The following is a 19987-nucleotide window of genomic DNA, read 5'->3' as shown; positions in this document are numbered from 1 at the left end:
TTCGGTGCTTGCTTCTCTGCGGTACGTCGGTGTAGCGTATATGAGATGCGCTACGGCAACATAAATATGCGCCGATGTCTGTGAATCTGTGTGTGTGTGTGTGTATATGTATGTATGTATATATATATATATATATATATATATATATATTATAATTTTTTTCTTCTGACAAAGTAATTTTTGATTCACTAAACTGCCATGAAAAATAAATTTAAATCAAAATCTTTAGAACAATGTTCATGTCTATGCGCTGTAGCTGAGCTGTGGTGCAGAGACGGGTGGAGATTTCAGGCGAGTTCCGGTGCATCTAGCTGTCCTGGCCTGTTTTCTCTGTTGGTGCCCTAAGAAGCTGCAAAAGACCATGAATGACATATGCAATTTTCTGCACATATTCTGGTGGTATTTCCTGTCTCTCTCGCTATGATGGTTTCAGGCTGACTGAGCACCTCCTGTTTAGTTGGCGGGGCTCTCTAGTGAACAATCCCATTAGTAAAGTGTTATTTTAGTAAACCGTATTTGCATGTTTCAGCAGCTGTGCTTGATTCAGTGTCTGCCTTCTCCTAAGGCTGGCCAAATATCCCCCCCATCAACACAGTTGGTGTTTGATGGGGAAATCCCTCCTGCTGTGCTATTTTATTCTGAGAGCGGGGGGTTTTCCCACCATCGGAATTCAATAATCACCGACGGAAGTGATCATCAAAAAAAAACAACCTACAGGCTAGTTTGACTAAAGTCGAATGATAGATGGACTTCAGTACAGCCAGTACTATAGTTGGATCAAGATTTGGCTTGTTCCTGCTGAACCAGTCAAACTTCAGTACATTCTATGGCTGCCTTGGGGGGGGGGGGAGTGTAAAACCAATCCAATAAAGAGAGACTCCAGGTATGGATATTTTACAAACCGTTATATTGGCTTAGCTTGGACCAATGTGTATATACCATACCTGGCTGATGCCCCTGGAAGCTGAAAATCACTCTAGTAGGCACTGATGCTCCAGTGAATCTCCACTTACTTCCGGATCCTGTGCCCAGTGGCTGCCCTGCATTCTGAACACGGGAGGTCAGACGCTCAGTGAAAGGAGATTTCTGCAGCATATTTGACCAGTACAGAATCAGTGTGTGTGTGTGTGTGTGTGTGTGTGTGTGTGTGTGTGTGTGTGTGTGTGTGTGTGTGTGTGTGTGTGTGTGTGTGTGTGTGTGTGTGTGTGTGTGTGTGTGTGTGTGTGTGTGTGTGTGTGTGTGTGTGTGTGTGTGTGTGTGTGTGTGTGTGTGTATATATATATATATATATATATATATATATATATATATATATATAATTTTATTTATTTAGCAAAGTGGTTGAAAGGAAGCTTCAGAATGGCAAAAATGTTTTTATTACAAATTATGTGAGCAGACTGCAGTTCCTCTTTAACCACCTGAGGCCCGCGCTATAGCCGAATGACGGCTACAGCGCGGACCTGAAAATCCAACAAGACGTCAATTGACGTCCGCCCCTTTCCTCGTTCCCCACGCGCGCAGTGGGGAAACTCTGTGCTGGCCATGTCCCTTGGACACAGCCAATCACAGATCGGTCACCTCCCCCAGTCACCCCCCCTCCCCACAGTTAGAACACTATGCTGGGTACACATTTAACCCCTTCCTCACCCCCTAGTGTTAACCCTTCCCTGCTACAGTAATTAGTGCATATTTATAGCACTGATCGCAGTATAAATGTGAATGGTGCCAAAAATGTGTCAAAAGTGTCTGATGTGTCCGCCATAATGTCGCAGTCCCAATAAAAATCATAGGTCGCCGCCATTACTAGTAAAAAAAAAATAATAAAAAATAATAATTCTGTCCCCTATTTTGTAGGCGCTATAACTTTTGCACAAACCAGTTGCTTATTGTGATTTTTTTTTTTTTTTTTTGTAGAAGAATACGTATCAGCCTAGATTTTTTTTTTTTTTTAAATTGGTATATTTATTATAGCAACAAGTAAAAAATATTGTATTTTTTTTCAAAATTGTCGTTTTTTTTTTTTTGTTTTTATAGCGCAAAAAATAAAAACCGCAGAGGTGATCAAATACCACCAAAAGAAAGCTCTACTTGTGGGGGGAAAAAAGGACGTCAATTTTGTTTGGGAGCCACGTCGCACGACCGCGCAATTGTCAGTTAAAGCGACACAGTGCCGGAAGCTGAAATTTCACCTGGGCAGGAGGGGGGTATATGTGCCCAGTAAGCAAGTGGTTAAACACAAGTCAGAAATGTCCTGTAATTCATTGTCGCAGGTTCTCTAACTTTCCCTCTTTACAAGCTGATCAAACACAGGCCAGCAATAGACATGAGTCTAGTAGCCCTTGATGCATCTGTGGCTGACGCCTCCTCCATTCACGTTATGGATTGTGTCACACGTGTGTATGTTACGCATAAGGCAGCCTATTCATTTCAGTGGACTCCCATACACATAACAAATGTGCAAAGAAGCCCAAGTATCTTTTTATGACTTCTGTGCATTTTTAAGCTTCACATTTTGCCAGGGCCGGATTAACAATGGGGCTGATGGAGCTGCAGCTCCAGGCCCCTTTCTCAAGATAGGCCCATTTGCCCAAAAAAAAAAAAAAAAAAAATTTTTTTTTTAAGAATTTTTTTTTTCTAAGATCGAATTTGGGGGGTTGTAGCTCGATGACCAGAGGTCACAGAAACCACACATTTGGGGGTAGGCATGGGAAGAGCTACCCCACAACTGGTTAAAATATGGGACGGCTATCATTTATGGTTCCGGAGATACGGGCCTGCTTGCACAGCCTGTCAGAAGCTACATTCAGAGCGGCCAATATAAATACAAGCTGACACACTGCAGCAGACTGATAGGATCACAGTGCTTATAATAATTATTTGTATATTACTCATGGTAATTAACCCCTTGCCACCCAGGCCAATTCTGACACTTCTCTACTACATGTAAAAATCATCATTTGTTTTTTGCTAGAAAATGACTCTATGGTGGTCTTTGCACTTTTTATGTTGCACGGTATAGAGCTGCACGATTCTGGCTAAAATGAGAATTGCAATTTTTTTGCTTAGAAGATAGATCACGATTCTCTCACGATTGTTGCGGCGTAACATCATCTTTCACATTAAAACAAACAAAAAAAAAAAAAATGGGCTAACTTCACTGTTTTGTTTTTATGGTTTTTATTATTCATTGAAGTGGGAAAATGCAGTGTGACATAACATATTGCAGCAATAGCCATTGTATTCCCTAGAGTCTCTGCTAAAATATATATAATGTTTGGCAGTTCCAAGTAATTTTCTAGCAAATAATATTGCTTTCTAACTTAAGAAACAAGTGTTGGACTTTAAGTGGTTAAATTTAGTTACATTGTTAGTTAGTTACAATGTTTCATTTTGTTTACAAACTTCGCAGACTGCCCAGATTTGTTCTTTACACACAGAAGTGTATCCCTTTGATCTAAGAAGGAAGTGTCAGTTACAATGTTTCCTGTTAAAAACTTGGCAGACTGCCCAGATATTTTCTTTTGACAGCTGAAAGTCTCTCCACTTGTTATATGAAAGAATCAGCAAACTCTGCATTGGAGATCGTCAGGGGGGTTGAATCGACATCACGATTTTTTTAACGATTAATTGTGCAGCTCTAGCACGGTATTTGCGCAGCAATTTTTCAAACATGTTTTTTTGGAAAAAAATGTTTCATTCATTAAAAAAACAGTTAGTTAGTTAAGTTAGCACAATTTTTTTTGGTATCCTAAGCGATGCTTTACATTTTTTTAGGTTACATGTTTAGAGTTACAGAGGAGGTCTAGTACTAGAATTATTGTTCTCGCTCTAACGATCGTGGCGTATGTAACCTGTGTGTATCTGGCTCTGATACTACCAGTGCCTACCCAGCCACTGACTAGTATCTCTCCCCAGCCTGTCCCCACACACCCTCTCACCTGCTGACCTGTGGATGGGGGAATCACTCCTGCAGTGTTATTGTGTTCTGCCAGTGCGTACAATGATCAGTGTTGCTAACTTTAGCTGGCAGCACTGATTGTTTTAAGAAAAAAAAACCAGGCTGGTTGTACTCAAGTTGATTAATAGATTGACTTATGTAAAACCAGCTAGCCCATACATAGATTGACTATGGCTGGTCTCTGCATAATTGGCGTAATTTCAATCCATGTATGACCCGCTTAACCACTACTCAGTCCCTAAAATATTCTTCCACTCCTGTACATAGTGCTCACTGTCATACTCTCCACACTCCTCTCCTGTACATAGTGCCCACTGTCATACTCTCCACACTTCTCTCCTATGCATAGTACCCACTGTCATACCCTACACACTCCTCTCCTGTACATAGTGCTCACTGTCATACCCTCCACACTCCTCTCCTATACATAGCGCCCACTGTCATACCCTTCACACTCCTCTCCTGTACATAGTGCCTGCTGTCATACACTTCTCTCCTGTACTTAGTGCCCACTGTCGCACCCTCCACACTCCTCTCCTGTACATACTGCTCACTGTCATACCCTCCACACTCCTCTCCTATACATAGTGCCCACTGTCATACCCTCCACACTCCTCTCCTATACATAGTGTTCACTGTCATACCCTCCACACTCCTCTCCTATACATAGAGCCCACTATCATACCGTCTACATTCCTCTCCTGTACATACTGCCCACTGTCATACCCTCCACACTCCTCTCCTGTACATACTGCCCCATCATACCCTCCACACTTCTCTCTGGTACGTACTACCCTCTGTCATACCCCCTCACTCTTCCTGTACATACTGCCCATTGTCATACCCTTCACACTCCTCTCCTGTACATAGTGCTTTTTTCCGTACCCTTTGTACTCCTCTCCTGTACATAGTGCCCACTGTTAGACCCTCCACATTCCTCTCCCTCACCTGCACATACTTCCCACTTATATACCGTCCATACTCCTCCCCTATGTCGCTTACCCACAAAAACAGTTCTTTAAAATTATACTGAATATCCTCAATGTTACCAGCTCTAGAATGGACACACTTTTGTTAGTTCAACTAAAGGAAATATCAGTTCTCATATTTGTTCTGCCCCATTATTAGTACTCATTTAATTTTGTGATTACTACTATGATGTATAGAGGAACATCGGGGATCTCAGCTACTCTAAATAGCTGATTATATAAAAAAGTGGCCCTGAAAATATTTTTTAAATGTTGGCAACTGTGCACTTAGGCACTGCCCAAGGGCCACCGTCCACCGGGGCAGTAGGGGGCCCCATGAGAGGCTCCTGGGATCCTGTGATAATAAAGCGGTAGTAAAATTTCCTGACATTACTACTTTTTAGAGGCCCTGGGGTAGGTTATGCCACAACGTACAAGTATGCACAGCATATTAGCACATTAGTGTACACTTCAATTTTCAGACTGAGCCCTCCAGTGCTGCGCTGTGATGAATCAGGCGGGGCCTGGACACTTCCATCTTCACCCGGTCTTCCTTCTGGGTTCTGTGCCTTTGGTCACTTGCCTTGGCTGGGCTGCGTTCATGTCATTCCCACGCATTTATTTATTACACCCTATTCACACCTCCGCGACAAAACGCCCGACGCCGGCCGCTCGTGCCGCTGGAGGGGAGAATTCCCATTGCTGTCTATGAGATGGTTCACATCTCATAGACGCCGTACACCTGCGGCATGAAAAAAAGTCCCGGACCCTTTTTTTCAGGCGGCATTGGCGTTCGGCCATACAAAGCAATAGAAAGGATTTGTAAAAAAAAAGTTACACTATTCGCGGCAAAATATGCCGCGTACGTGGCGTTACTTGTCGCGGAGGTGTGAATGCAGCCTAAAAGGCCCCACCAAAATCCTCAGCACCAGGCCCATGATGTTCTTAATCTGGCCCTGCATTTTGCTATGCATTCATCTGTACAATGTGCGACTTTGCACGCATTTACACGCTACACAAGGTTGAACGCAGCCTTAGACTTATTTTGGCCTGGAGAATCTATAATTACACTCCTAGTTGACAACCCTCCTTCCTGCATCTGTCCCCTTATAAGAACAAGTTTCAGCCTTGACTTGCCCTTTTCCTCTGGGAGGAACCCCAAGACAAGGAACACCGCCCTAGCCAGGATTTACTTAATGACCTAATCTCTTTGTGGGCCCGGGGTGTGGCGTGTGTACTCTCTCTGTTGCTCACAGCTATTTTTGTGCACAGATTTTTTTTTTTTTTTTTCTCTATTAAACACTTAATAAGGCATTTATCCTATTTGCGTGGCCTAGAGCCATTATACCATCGGAATGTGACCGCCACTTCCTAAACATATCTTTTATTTCTGTTATAGGGTTTCTGTCATTGTACTTCAAGGGAAACTCCAGACACAGTACTTGGCTGCAATACATATGTGCACTGTCTTCTCTGCCAAGGGTTTTCATTCTGTTCATGCACTCCTGTGATTCAGGAACGCGCTTTAATGAACTTACTTTCTCTCCACTTCACCTAAAAAATAAATAAATAAAAATAAACAACTCCAGGAAAGAAACTAAAGTAGAACTATAGGCAAAACTTTTTTCTGTTTTGGATAGAGTAAGAGAGGATTATAACTTTTTTTTGTTTTTTTGTTTTGCCATCTGTGTCCCATTGGGGAAATTTATCTTCACTTCCTGTCCCAAAACCAAAATGGGCAAACTTCAAATTAACGGCTTGCCCGCCGTGAGCCCGACCGTGGCTCCCGCGGACTCTATCTCCGCAGGGATACCCGCGATCGTCTCACGGTAAGGAAGATGTAAACAAGCATCTCCCCGCTCTGCCTACTGACAATGACGGTGATCGCCGTTTCCTGTAATCCGAAGCGGTGATCACTGTCTTGTGACATGTAGCCCATCCCCCCCCCCTACAGTAAAAATCACTAATTAGGGCACACTTAAAGCGGGAGTTCACCCTAAAAAAAAAATGTAAGATTAGATTCATGCTCATTTTGTCTAGGGGAATCGGGTAGATTTTTAAAAACGAAGCAGTACTTACCGTTTTAGAGAGCGATCTTCTCCGCCGCTTCCGGGTATGGTCTTCGGGACTGGGCGTTCCTTCTTGATTGACAGGCTTCCGACGGTCGCATCTATCGCGTCACGAGTAGCCGAAAGAAGCCGAACGTCGGTGCGGCTCTATACGGCGCCTGCGCAACGACGTTCAGCTACTTTCGGAAAATCGTGACGCGATAGATGAGACCGTCGGAAGCCTGTCGGAAGACTGTCAATCAAGAAGGAACGCCCAGTCCCGCAGCCCATACCTGGAAGCGGCGGAGAAGATGTATCTCTAAAACGGTAAGTACAGCTTCGATATAAAAAAAACACCCGATTCCCCTTGACAAAATGAGCCTCAATCTAATCTTAAAAATTTGTCATTTCCGGGTGAACCTCCACTTTAACCCCCTACAGTGCCACCTAGTGGTTAACCCCTTCACTGCCAGTGTCATTTTCACAGAAATTGGTGCATTTTTTATAGCACTGATCGCTGTAAAAATTACAATGGTCCCAAAAATGTATCATGTGTCCGCCATAATGTCGCAGTCACGATAAAAATCGCTGATCACCACCGTTGCTAGTAAAAAATGTTTTTTTATAAAAATGCCATAAAACTATCGCCTATTTTATAGACGCTATAACTTTTGCTATAACCGATCAATAAAAGCTTTTTGCGTTTTTTTTTTTTTTGTTTTTTTTTTTACCAAAAATATGTAGAAAAATACATATCGGCCTAAACTGAGGGGAAAAATTATATATATATATATATATATATATATATATATATATATATATATATATATATATATATATATATATATATATATATATATATATATATATATATATATATATATATATATATATATATATATATATATATATATATATATATATATATATATATATATATATATATATATATATATATAATTTTTGGGGATATTTATATCTTGTTATTATATATATATATATTTTTTTTAAAATTATCGCTCTATTTTTGTTTATAGTGCAAAAAAATAAAAACCGCAGAGGTGATAAAGTACCACCAAAAGAAAGCTCTATTTGTGGGGAAAAAAAGGACATCAATTTTGTTTGGGAGCCAAGACGCACGACCACGCAATTGTCAGTTAAAGAGACGCTGTGCCAAATCGCAAAAAAGTGGCCCGGTCATTTAGCAACAAAATGGTGCGGGGCTTAAAGTGGAGTTTCCATCCCAAAATGTTTTCATTATTGTGCTCATTAGACCTAAAAAAATAAAAAAATATTTTTTGTACTCATCTGGAAATGCCTGTTGCTATGCAGCCCCACGAAATCTGCCTTTGGAATCACCTAGGATCCTGACATCATCTCCCTCTAATGCTCCTGGGAAATGTGTGTCATCATTTCCCAGGATGCAGTGCGCTACCCAATTATCACTCCCCATCCAAGACTTCCAGGAAGTAAGTGCTTGTGGGCTTCACAATGCCCACAACCAAAATGACAATGGTGTGGACATAGTTTTATATACTATCTTTTTTGAATAACTACGCGGAGCGGCGGCGGATTGTAAAATGGTAAGTGACCGGATTTATATTCTAAAAACGCATGATGAAAGGACATACATTTAAAAAATGTTAATTGTGGTTTGAACCCCGCTTTAAGTCTTTAAGGGAATCCCTTTGGGCCCCCCCTAGATCACCAGAATTATTGTCCCCATTGGAAGATTTCCCCTCTTACTTTTCTGGGAACAACCCAAATTTGGGATTTTCTTTAACTTTTGATGATAAAGATACATAAAAAAAATACATAACGGGAGGACGTGCAGTGACGTCACCACGCTTAGGAGGAAGGGCTCCAATAGTTTCCGGCCGGCACTTTCGTTTTACATGCGTTTTTTTTTTTTTATCTATGTCTGTAAGTACGCTTACGTTTTTAATAAATGTAAATTTTTATACGGAATTCCGCTATGGTGCATCCTCTTTCCATCCTTGTATCCGGATGAACCTGAGATCGTGCCTAGGAGTTTTCCTCTGGAACCTGTCTCCCCCTGCATTTCTGTGAGTCCACAAAGGCCGCGGCTGGGTTATAGCCGACTGCATATCAAGCTTGCCCTCTGGTAAGCGACCTTGCATCTCGGTGAAGGGTGTCACTTCAGTGTTGCAATACCTGTCACTTTGGGTGGTGTATGCTTCCAGGATTCTGCACCTGCATGAACTTTATTGCTATTTGGAGTTCTATGCTGACATTTTGCACTCTATGGACTTGGCTTAACATCAGATATCATATCTTGAATGTAATCTATTAGTTAAGAGTTTCTGGCGCGGCTTTGTTTTTTTATGTATATTTTGCTCTGTGTATCGCACGCTAGCCGCTGCCTTTTTTTAGTGTAATCTTTTGCATGAATATATTAGCGCAGTTTTTTTGTTTTTTCCTTTTGCATTTGAAACAGCAGAGGTGATCAGATACCACCAAAAGAAAGCTCTATTTTGTGGGGGGAAAAAAAGGACATCAATTTTGTTTGGGAGCCACGTCGCACGACCTTGCAATTGTCAGTTAAAGCGATGCAGTGCCGAACCGCGAAAAATGCTCTGGTCTTTGGTCAGTGAAATGGCCTGGGGCATAAGTGGTTTAAGTTCCCTAAAGTGGTACCATCATCGTTAAAAGTAAAAGACAATCTCACATTTTCGGTTGTCCCCAGAAAGGTAAGGTAAGGGAAATTTTCCATGGGGACTCTAGTCCCCATGGAAATTGAATTTATTTGTTAATTTGCTAATTTGCAGGTACCGTACTGTATTTCCTCTCATTTCCTATATTGGCTATGGGACAGGAAATCTTCACAATAGGACACAGATGGCAGAAAAAGCCTTGGCGGGTTAAAACCCTCTTATTCTATCTAAAATGGGGGGGGGGATGTTTTGCCTATAGTATTTACTTTAACCCCTTGAATGCCACTGGTTGCATCAGGGCTGATGACCCTTAAGGGGATTACTGGGACTGGGAGCGGTGGTGACTTCAGGAAGCTATGTACAGCCACCTCCCACGAGCTATGATCTACCTGTATTGTATAGAGAATCACAGTACCAGTGCTGATGACACTGGGTCTGAAATAAGGTATGTAATGAAAACAGATTGACTTGGAACTTGCACAAGAAAACAATGGAAAGGCAAGTGTAAACTGGTTCAATATAATGCTGCACAGTTGCCTTGTGGCTGTTTGTTCTAACTGCAGGTCTATAAGACAGGTTGGGTCTGGACTTTTTGCAGATTCTAATCCTATGAGACACCAGCAATGCTTCACAAAAACTGATTTGATCCTTTGTTCCCTATTGGATCATGTGAAGTATAATTATACGTAGATTTGCCTTCTCTCTGTTATAGAATTCTGTTAAAATGCGTTCTTTATCGTTCACTGTCAATTTTACTATACAGTGATGAAAATTAAGTATTTGAACACCCTGCTATTTTGCAAGTTCTCTCACTTGGAAATCATGGAGGGGTCTGAAATTGTTATCATATGTGCATGTCCACTGTGAGAGACAAAATCAAAAAAAAAAATCCAGAAATCACAATGTATGATTTTTTTAACTATTTGTATGATACAGCTGCAAATAAGTATTTGAACACCTGAGAAAATCAATGTTAATATTTGGTACAGTAGCCTTTGTTTGCAATTACAGAGGTCAAACGTTTCTTGTAGTTTTTCACCAGGTTTGCACACACTGGAGGAGGGATTTTGGCCCACTCCTCCACACAGATCTTCTCTAGATCAGTCAGGTTTCTGGGCTGTCGCTGAGAAGCACGGAGTTTGAGCTCCCTCCAAAGATTCTCTATTGGGTTTAGGTCTGGAGACTGGCTAGGCCACGCCAGAACCTTGATATGCTTCTTACAGAGCCACTCCTTGGTTATCCTGGCTGTGTGCTTCGGGTCATTGTCATGTTGGAAGACCCAGCCTCGACCCATCTTCAAAGCTCTAACTGAGGGAAGGAGGTTGTTGCCCAAAATCTCGCAATACATGGCCCCGGTCATCCTCTCCTTAATACAGTGCAGTCGCCCTGTCCCATGTGCAGAAAAACACCCCCAAAGCATGATGCTACCACCCCCATGCTTCACAGTAGGGATGGTGTTCTTGGGATGGTACTCATCATTCTTCTTCCTCCAAACACGGTTAGTGGAATTATGACCAAAAAGTTCTATTTTGGTCTCATCTGACCACATGACTTTCTCCCATGACTCCTCAGGATCATCCAAATGGTCATTGGCAGACTTAAGACGGGCCTTGACATGTGCTGGTTTAAGCAGGGGAACCTTCCGTGCCATGCATGATTTCAAACCATGACGTCTTAGTGTATTACCAACAGTAACCTTGGAAACGGTGGTCCCAGCTCTTTTCAGGTCATTGACCAGCTCCTCCCCTGTAGTCCTGGGCTGATTTTTCACCTTTCTTAGGATCATTGAGACCCCACGAGGTGAGATTTTGCATGGAGCCCCAGTCCGAGGGAGATTGACAGTCATGTTTAGCTTCTTCCATTTTCTAATGATTGCTCCAACAGTGGATCTTTTTTCACCAAGCTGCTTGGCAATTTCCCCGTAGCCCTTTCCAGCCTTGTGGAGGTGTACAATTTTGTCTCTAGTGTCTTTGGACAGCTCTTTGGTCTTGGCCATGTTAGTAGTTGGATTCTTACTGATTGTATGGGGTGGACAGGTGTCTTTATGCAGCTAATGACCTCAAACAGGTGCATCTAATTTAGGATAATAAATGGAGTGGAGGTGGACATTTTAAAGGCAGACTAACAGGTCTTTGAGGGTCAGAATTCTAGCTGGATAGACAGGTGTTCAAATACTTATTTGCAGCTGTATCATACAAATAAATAGTTAAAAAATCATAAATTGTGATTTCTGGAATTTTTTTTTTTTTTGATTATGTCTCTCACAGTGGACATGCACCTACGATGACAATTTCAGACCCCTCCATGATTTCCAAGTGGGAGAACTTGCAAAATAGCAGGGTGTTCAAATACTTATTTTCCTCACTGTATATATGTAGGTAGGGTTGACACCTGTCCGGGACTAACCTGGACAGTTTGGGTTTTGAATTGTGTGTCCGGGTTTCAGTCCGCCTGAAACCCGGACACAATATTCAGAAAGGAATGTGGCTCAGAACAGGGTCTGATAGGAGGGTGAGGGGGCACTATGCACACCACAATACTATACTATTCTCCAGGTCTGTTACAATCCTATAGTGTATGCTAAAAAAATTTTTTTTGCTGTGCGCCTAAAGTGTTCGGGATTGGCTTAAAGAAAAAGCTACTTGTACAGCAGCATCTATTAAAGGACAACTTGTGTTTTCTTAAGATGTGAAAGTGAATGGCTTGACATACAGTAAGAAAATCTATATATAGGCCTATTCTATTCATTTGTGAGCCAGTTTGTTGAACAGAGGGTAGAATTCCTATTAAGAGGACAGTACTTTGATGACTAGCAGTATGTAAAGTATACTATAACCCAACATACAGAGCGTAGAAGTGTACATTGCCTCATAGAGACACAGGTAACTGTACATGCAGTGCTTGGGTCTGCTTTAAAGCTATTTGCCCTTTTCAGGCCTAGGTGGCTTGTACTTGTCCTCCCTTTTACCAGGGCCGTCTTTAAGGCAGGGCAAAAGGGACATCTGCCCTGGGCTCTGTCATTGTTGTGGGGCCATAGCAGCTGCCTCATGCTTGCCAACTATCCCAGTTTTTAAATTCCTTTGTCCCTTGAAGTTTTAGTCCTGTGCTGTGTCCTGATATCTTAGTGTGAAGTACTGCTACTAATGCTGCCCAGCCCTGCCCTATTGTGGTGTACAGATAACTTCCCTGCAGACCCTGTGTTTACACATAAATAACCAGTATTCATATGTAAATAGCTGAGGCCAGCGGCATTCATATGTAAATAAAGGCGGCATTCATATGTACTGTATATCATGCCCCTCTTCAGTGAAGAGATGATGTGCTGTAACCTATAGCAACCAATCAGTGAGCAGTACAGTATTACTGTACAGCAATCTCTAGCAACGAATCAACAAGAAGAAATCATGTGCTGTAACCTCTAGCAACTAACCAGTGAGCTGTAATGTGTGCTGTAACCTCTAGCAACCAGTCAGTAAGTGGGTAATTATATGCTGTAACCTCTGGCAACCAATCGCAATCACTGCCTGATCTGATACAGTAAACTGATTTTAAGTCTAGCTGATATTTATTGTATGTCTCAGAGCATGTGGAGAGCAAAATTGCATTAGGGGGCCCCAAGAAAATTTTTGCCCAGGGTCCAATCAACATTAAAGACGGCCCTGCCTTTTACAGTCCCTTATTTGTACCTTCAAAAAACTGAGCTTCTGGGCTATGGGGGCCGCGACTTCTCCTGCCTCTTGCAATACAGTGCCTGGTGCCTAAGTTACAACCGGGGAGGAGTAGTTAAAATATAACTAGTCCCTTTATAAAAAGAAAAAAAATTGTAGAATTCGCTAAGCTCAGTGTGTGTGTGTGTGTGTGTGTGTGTGTGTGTGTTTTTTTTAAGGGGGGGGGGAGAGGATTTACTTCCTTTTTAGAAGGTTTTAAACTCCAGTGTTGTGCACGTCTTGACTTCCGAAGCAGAATACTTTTTAGGTTCCCACCACAAGACGGCAGGTCCCATGATAGATGGTCATCCATTTTTTTTTTTTTTTTTTTTTTTTATGTGCGTGTGTGCATGTCAAAACAGTTAATGTTGTTAAAATGCTGAGTTATAAAGTATAGTAAATTGTACTGGATAAACCAACATAAGTCCACCACAATCTGCTTGCAAGTAGAGAGAAGCAGCTACTGTCAATCATTGCGGTGGTGTTGAAAAAGTTCTTTCTTCTGATAGTCTGTACCTGAGGCTGGACATGTCGGCATGTTATACATTGGCATGTTGTGAAGATCTGTAAAATGCTGCTGCTTCATACAGACCCGGAAAGAAAGGGTGGTTCTTGTCACCCTATTACAGGAAGTTGGGCTGGAAGTTGTAGAGATCACTGTAGTAGCTGTGCCCACAGGTATGGAACATACATATGTATACTGTATTGCCTAAAACTGGACCACTGTAAAAATTGCCATACTTAAACTTCATAACATGAAGGCAGCCATATTTGCTCCCCAGGCTCTTCCTCCTGATTACTAGTGTACGGTAATTGTGCTTTGCCATTTATTTTTATTTTTTTACTCCGGAGACATTGACCAATTTATAGTTGCTTGGATTTCAGAATTTTCTAGATGGATCTCCATGGAAATAATTATGCAAATCAAAAATCTGCAAACCTCTGATTCTACTGATAGACCCAGTGGAGGTCGGGGTACCCTGGAAAATCTTGTTTAACAAAGCAGTAGCCGTTAAAGGGGTGGTTCACCCTAAAAACTACTTTTTTTTATTACACTGCCCCCCACATTACAATACAATTAAGGCTATTATTTTTTTTTTATGCTGTACATACCATTTTACAGCATATTCACCCGGGTTGCGAGTCCCGCGGGAGTGGGCGTTCCTAACATGTCTGTGATTGACGTTTTGCCCAAAAACGAGCCCCCCCCGTCGCGTAAGCTGCGTCACGGTTGGCGAAAGGAGCCGAACGGCGAGTCGGCGCTATACTGCGCATGCGCATTGCCGTTCGGCTCCTTTAGCCAATCGTGACGCGGCTTACGCGACGGGGGGAGCTCGTTTTTGGGCAAAACGTCAATCACAGACATGTTAGGAACGCCCACTCCCGCGGGACTCGCAACCCGGATGCCACGGGTGAATATGCTGTACAAAGGTATGTACAGCATCAAAAAAATAATAGCCTTAATCGTATTGTAATATGGGGGGGCAGTGTAATAAGAAAAAGTAGTTTGAACCACCCCTTTAACTAATAGAAACTTTATTGCACATAGATATGTTTTCCAATCTCTAGTATCTCCTTCAATATTCAGACTGCACTTAGAGCGTACAAATAGTGCGGACATAAACCCTAGATGCTCTTGGTATAATCTTTGAATTGTTAGTCATTAGAACAGAGTTCCAGTCCCCCCAATTTTATTTATATATATATATATATATATATATATATATATATATATATATATATATATATATATATATATATATATATATATATATATATATATATATATACTTTTTTATTTAATACTCCCTCGTAATTCTGTCCACTTCAACATTTAGATAATGCCATTAATGTGCTCCTTTTTTTATTGTATGTTTAAATTGTGCAAAACTAAGTTGATCTTGGAAACAGGCAGGGCCCATCTCTGCTGTGGGCATCTGAAGCCCACTTGTCTTCATTTCTGGGATTCGGTGCAGCTGGCTACCCAGCATGCACCCCCCCGATCTCGTGCCTGTGTATTAATGCCACTGCGCAATGCTCTTTCATCTTGACAGGTTGCCAAAGCAAAGGTAGCATCAGCAGAACTTCCCGCGGCCCGCCCCATTGCTATAGCAACCTGTAAATCTGAACCTCCCGGTCCCCCCAATCACGTCAGTTCCGGTATTGAAATTGCATGAGATTATGGTATTAGGCGATTGGCATGGACTCCTGGGCTAGATGATGCCGTTATCCCAGGAGTCCATGGGAATCACCTAGTTGCGTCATTGCCTATGAGGAAAATAAATAAGAAAAGTGTATCTATAATAATTTTGACATTTTAAAATGAAATGCAGATGGGCATGGGATAGCTTGCAAGTAAAAAAAAAAAAAAAGAAAAAATGTAATAAATTGGATAAGGTAGAAAAAACTAACTTCTAAAATGGGATTTGGTGGGATGAAACCAATGCACGTACTAATGACATTTTAGGATATACCGGTACTCGTGTATAATTTTTGTTTGTTTTTGTTAGGTTTTTTTAGTTTCCATGTTGTTTTTTTAATCTTTTCACCTCTTCTGTAGTTTTTTCCACTTTTTCTGATTTTGCTTTAATGGCATAGTACTATTTGTCATTCTCTACTCCCGTCACACAATCTTTTTGTACAAACAATTCTATGTCCTCACGGCCTCTCCTGCACACGCACTTACAGGTCTTCGTCAGACTGCAGAGATGGGCGTGACATGGGGTGTCTTAGGAATTTGCCATATTTCAGAGTGCCAAGTGTGGGAGATGAAGGAACAGATCACCTTCCTACCCACCTCTCTTCTGTCCTCCCACTTTCTCTATCACTCCCTCCACCCAACTCTCGATACTTCTCCCTCTTGTTATTTCTTCCTATTATTTGCCTCTTCTCTCTTTCACTGAGTATTTGGCACAATTCCTGTATTACCCCTCCCTTTCACTCTTGAGTCTCCTGTACTAATAGTTGCACAACGTGTTCATTGTTAATGTGTAACTGGGATGCCTGGTATGGTGCGTGCCCAAATATGTGTCTGGCTTTAGAGGAGTTATGGGCCATCTTCTGTGAAAGCCCAAAGAAGGGCTGGCATCCTTCCATGCCACAGTCTGACCCGGGAGCTGGTATATATGATGAAGTAGCGCTAATTACTCTAATTATAAAGTGCTAGTGAACAATGGTGAAATAATTAATACCATCCAAATAAATACATCCAATAAATCTAATATTAAAGTGCATCACATAGAATTGGCATCTAAAATAAATATATAATTATTCAACTGAAGGAAGTCCATAAATGATTACATTTATTCAACAAAAAGTCCATAAATGAGGCGCATATATAGGGTGCATCCAAAATAATCTGATGACTAAAAGAGAAAATCCGTTTCTTAAAATGGGAAAAGAGAGAGGGACAGGTAAGGGAGTCCAAATATGTAGATGTATGCAGATATCGTATAAGGGACTTCTCCAATCCTCCCCCAGTAGTGCTAGCCTCTCGCATCATAGATGGACCCCAAAGGGTCTAGTGGTGCATCAATAGGTAATGGACACCAAAAGGCGATTGCTTTCTCCTCCTCCTTGATATATCCAGGGAAAGGAACCACTGCAGCTATAACTTCAGTCTCCACAGCCTTTTCCTAACAAGTAGTACCTCCAGATCCATGGAATCGGAGGCAAAAAAGAAGATTGTACATAGTGTAGTAAATTTTAAAACCAGTACTTGCTTTATTAAAAAAAAATTAGCAGGGCAAAAAACGGCAAACAACAAAAATGTACGTCGTATACAGAGACTTCCGGTCACGGCTCCTCCCGACACGTTGCGTCACAACACACATGACTTTATCACGTGACCCGGGAGTTGAAGTTCTGTATAGGATTCTGGGGGTTTTGCTGGCAAGATGGGCATCAGTTTTCTCATGGAGTAGACATAGCATGCTTTCTAAAGCTATTATAGGAATTCCAGTGTGTTGATAATGCCTTAAATTGCTTTCCTACAGAAGGACGGTGCCACCTTTTTTCCGACATCACTCAGAGGCAACATCTACTGCCGGGACTGAGATGACAGTCATGTAAATTTTGGTGTACACAAATGTCAAACAGATCAGCGTTCTGCATCCTATTTTGTAACTGCTATAAAGTTAGGTGGCCATACACAGAGAACATTTTTGTCCGGTTCCTGGTGGCCCTGGACATGTCGGCACCCTGCTGCCCAATATCCTTCAATCTGAAATGTGAAAGTTGCTGGGTGGAATGTTGATGTCCAAACATCGTCTGCATCCAGTTACATGCGGATTTTGTGCAGGTATTCTGACAGCTGCAGTTGCCAGCTGTCAGAATACAGTAGCCAGCAGGGGAGATTCCTTCCATTCAAGGGAGGAGAAACCAGTCCACTCAACTCTGTTTAAAAGCTGTCGCTGTCTGGGCAATTCTTGTTTGTGAATGTCCACATCGGTGTGTGAATAATTGCCAGAATCAATTTATTTTTCTTCAAGATATTACAAATCTGAATTGGCTGTTCAAGTTTCTGATGACACTCATTTTCCTTTCCCTTTTTCTTTTCCCCCCCTTGTTAGGCTGGCAGTGATGGACAGCGCATTGGAAACTGCCCCTTTTCCCAGCGCCTCTTCATGGTCCTTTGGCTAAAAGGAGTAACGTTTAACGTCACTACAGTTGACATGAAAAGGTGAGTAGTCCTGCAGGTGAGGGGAGCTCAATGCAAACTGCTATATGTATATTACAGTCTTCGTTTTACAAATAAGCATTTAATGTATGACAAAGAATTCCCAGAGCATTGTGAGTTGGCTAAAGGGCAGCATATTTTGCATGTCTACTTTGAGAGACAGACAACTTTGGACAGAGCCGTCTGATAAAGCAATTGCTGCTTTGACCTATGCATGTGAGTGTTAAAGCAGAACTGAAGTCTGAAAAAAATCCTCAGTGCAGTGATACACTCCTGACTGTTTTCCTGCCGCAAGCTGTAAGATGCAGAGAATGGCTGGAGATGGTATAACAACTGTGTTTGTAAGAAAATCATTAAAACCAAATGTTTTTTAAGACCCATTATAACATGCTATTTGACTACATAAGGATTCATAGGGGCGTTTATTATTGCTTATTTAGTTAAAGCGGAGCTCCACCCTAAAGTGGAACTCCCGCTGATCGGAAACCCCCCCCCCCCCCCCTCCGGTGTCGCATTTGACACCTTTCAGGGGGAGGGGGGTGCAGATACCTGTCTAAAAACAGGTATTTGCACCCACTTCTGGCCACAGTCTGCAGGCAGGACGTCACCTCCCGTAACCCCCCCCCCCCCGTTGTGTTCTGGGAACACTCGGCTCCGGGACCCAGTCAGCAGACGCAGCGCGACTCGCGCATGCGCCGTAGGGAACCAGGCAGTGAAGCCGGAGCGCTTCACTTCGCGAATCCCTCACCGAGGATGGCGGGGGGGGGGGGGCAGCAGAGTGATGAGCGATCGCTCGTCCTCTGCTGCGGACGCCGCTGGACTCCAGGACAGGCAAGTGTGCCAATATTAAAAGTCAGCAGCTGCAGCAGTATTTGTAGCTGCTGACTTTTAATATTTTTTTTTTTTTTTTCAGCGGACATCCGCTTTAAATTTAGAGATCAAAGCAGCTCTGACATGATAAACTCTGGAAAAGTAATAAAGGCATTGTACAGTTTAAAAAAAAAAAAAAAAATTTGGACATAAACCTCAGATGTTGATGTAAAAAAAAATCCTTATCACAAATGTTAATGTTTTTAAAAAAAAAGTGCTTTGTGGTCCAAGTTCTAATATCTTTACAGAAGGATAGCCACATTTGCTCATTACATAATCGGGGTCTGCAATGATATACAATAATGGTGCTTCACTGCTTCTTCCCACGATGCAAGGCCAGCCCAATTCTTTAAAAAACATGCACAACAGATAAGCAACACATTCATTCCAATGAGCCACTGACGGCTCCCTGTAGTTTTTTATTTACAATTTGGAGTACAGTATACAAAAAAAAGGGAATTAACCCTTTTTCTTCAAGCCAAACCCGAACTTTAGCGGTCCACACCATATTATTTTTTTTTTTTTGGAAAATTATTTTTATTAAAGTTTTTGCAACACTTATACAATACAAGGCCGCAACATGCGACCGACAATTACCGGTCAAAACACCAAAGCCGGTTTGAGGGGGGGAGAAGAAAAAAAAAAAAAAAAAAAAAAAAAAAAAGGGGGGGGGGGGGACAGTAACAGTATATATCAAATTTACATACCCCAAATCAAAAGCAGTAAAATCTACTTTAGTCAAATCAAAGTAAGAACCTTCTGCCCAAGTGTGGTCTCAATGTTGGTATGATAAATCACGCTAATTTTTTTCTACACTCGAGGCCTCTACTGAACCTCGCTCAATCCGACACCGTATCCACCGAGGCCATCCAACCTCCCCATACCTTATCAAATTTCTTCAAGGCCCCCCTACTCAGATAGGTAGCCTTGTAAAATGGAATGGCCTTATTGACCAGCATCTTCCAGGCCTCCACCGTTGGGGCCGAGGAGCTCTTCCAGGAAAGGATAATCCGCTTTTTAGCATAGAAAAAAAGAAGAATGAGGAGCGTTCTAATCGCCCTGGTGGTAGCCAGGGGTTCCACC

At 41.9% G+C, this 19987-nt stretch overlaps 1 protein-coding gene across 2 annotated transcripts in view; it reads left to right on the top strand.

Annotated features, from left to right (window-relative positions):
• Positions 1-19987, top strand: part of CLIC1 (chloride intracellular channel 1) — a 79543-nt gene that overhangs the window by 37651 nt on the left and 21905 nt on the right. For both annotated transcript variants that reach the window (XM_040323501.1, XM_040323503.1), the window contains exon 2: positions 17928-18037. In XM_040323501.1, the coding sequence (XP_040179435.1) occupies positions 17928-18037 (110 nt within the window). The remainder of the gene's footprint in view (positions 1-17927; positions 18038-19987) is intronic.

The sequence above is a fragment of the Rana temporaria genome, chromosome 9, assembly GCF_905171775.1.
Source record: "Rana temporaria chromosome 9, aRanTem1.1, whole genome shotgun sequence".
NCBI classification, from domain to species: domain Eukaryota; kingdom Metazoa; phylum Chordata; class Amphibia; order Anura; family Ranidae; genus Rana; species Rana temporaria.
This window is presented reverse-complemented; position numbering and strand designations above follow the sequence as displayed.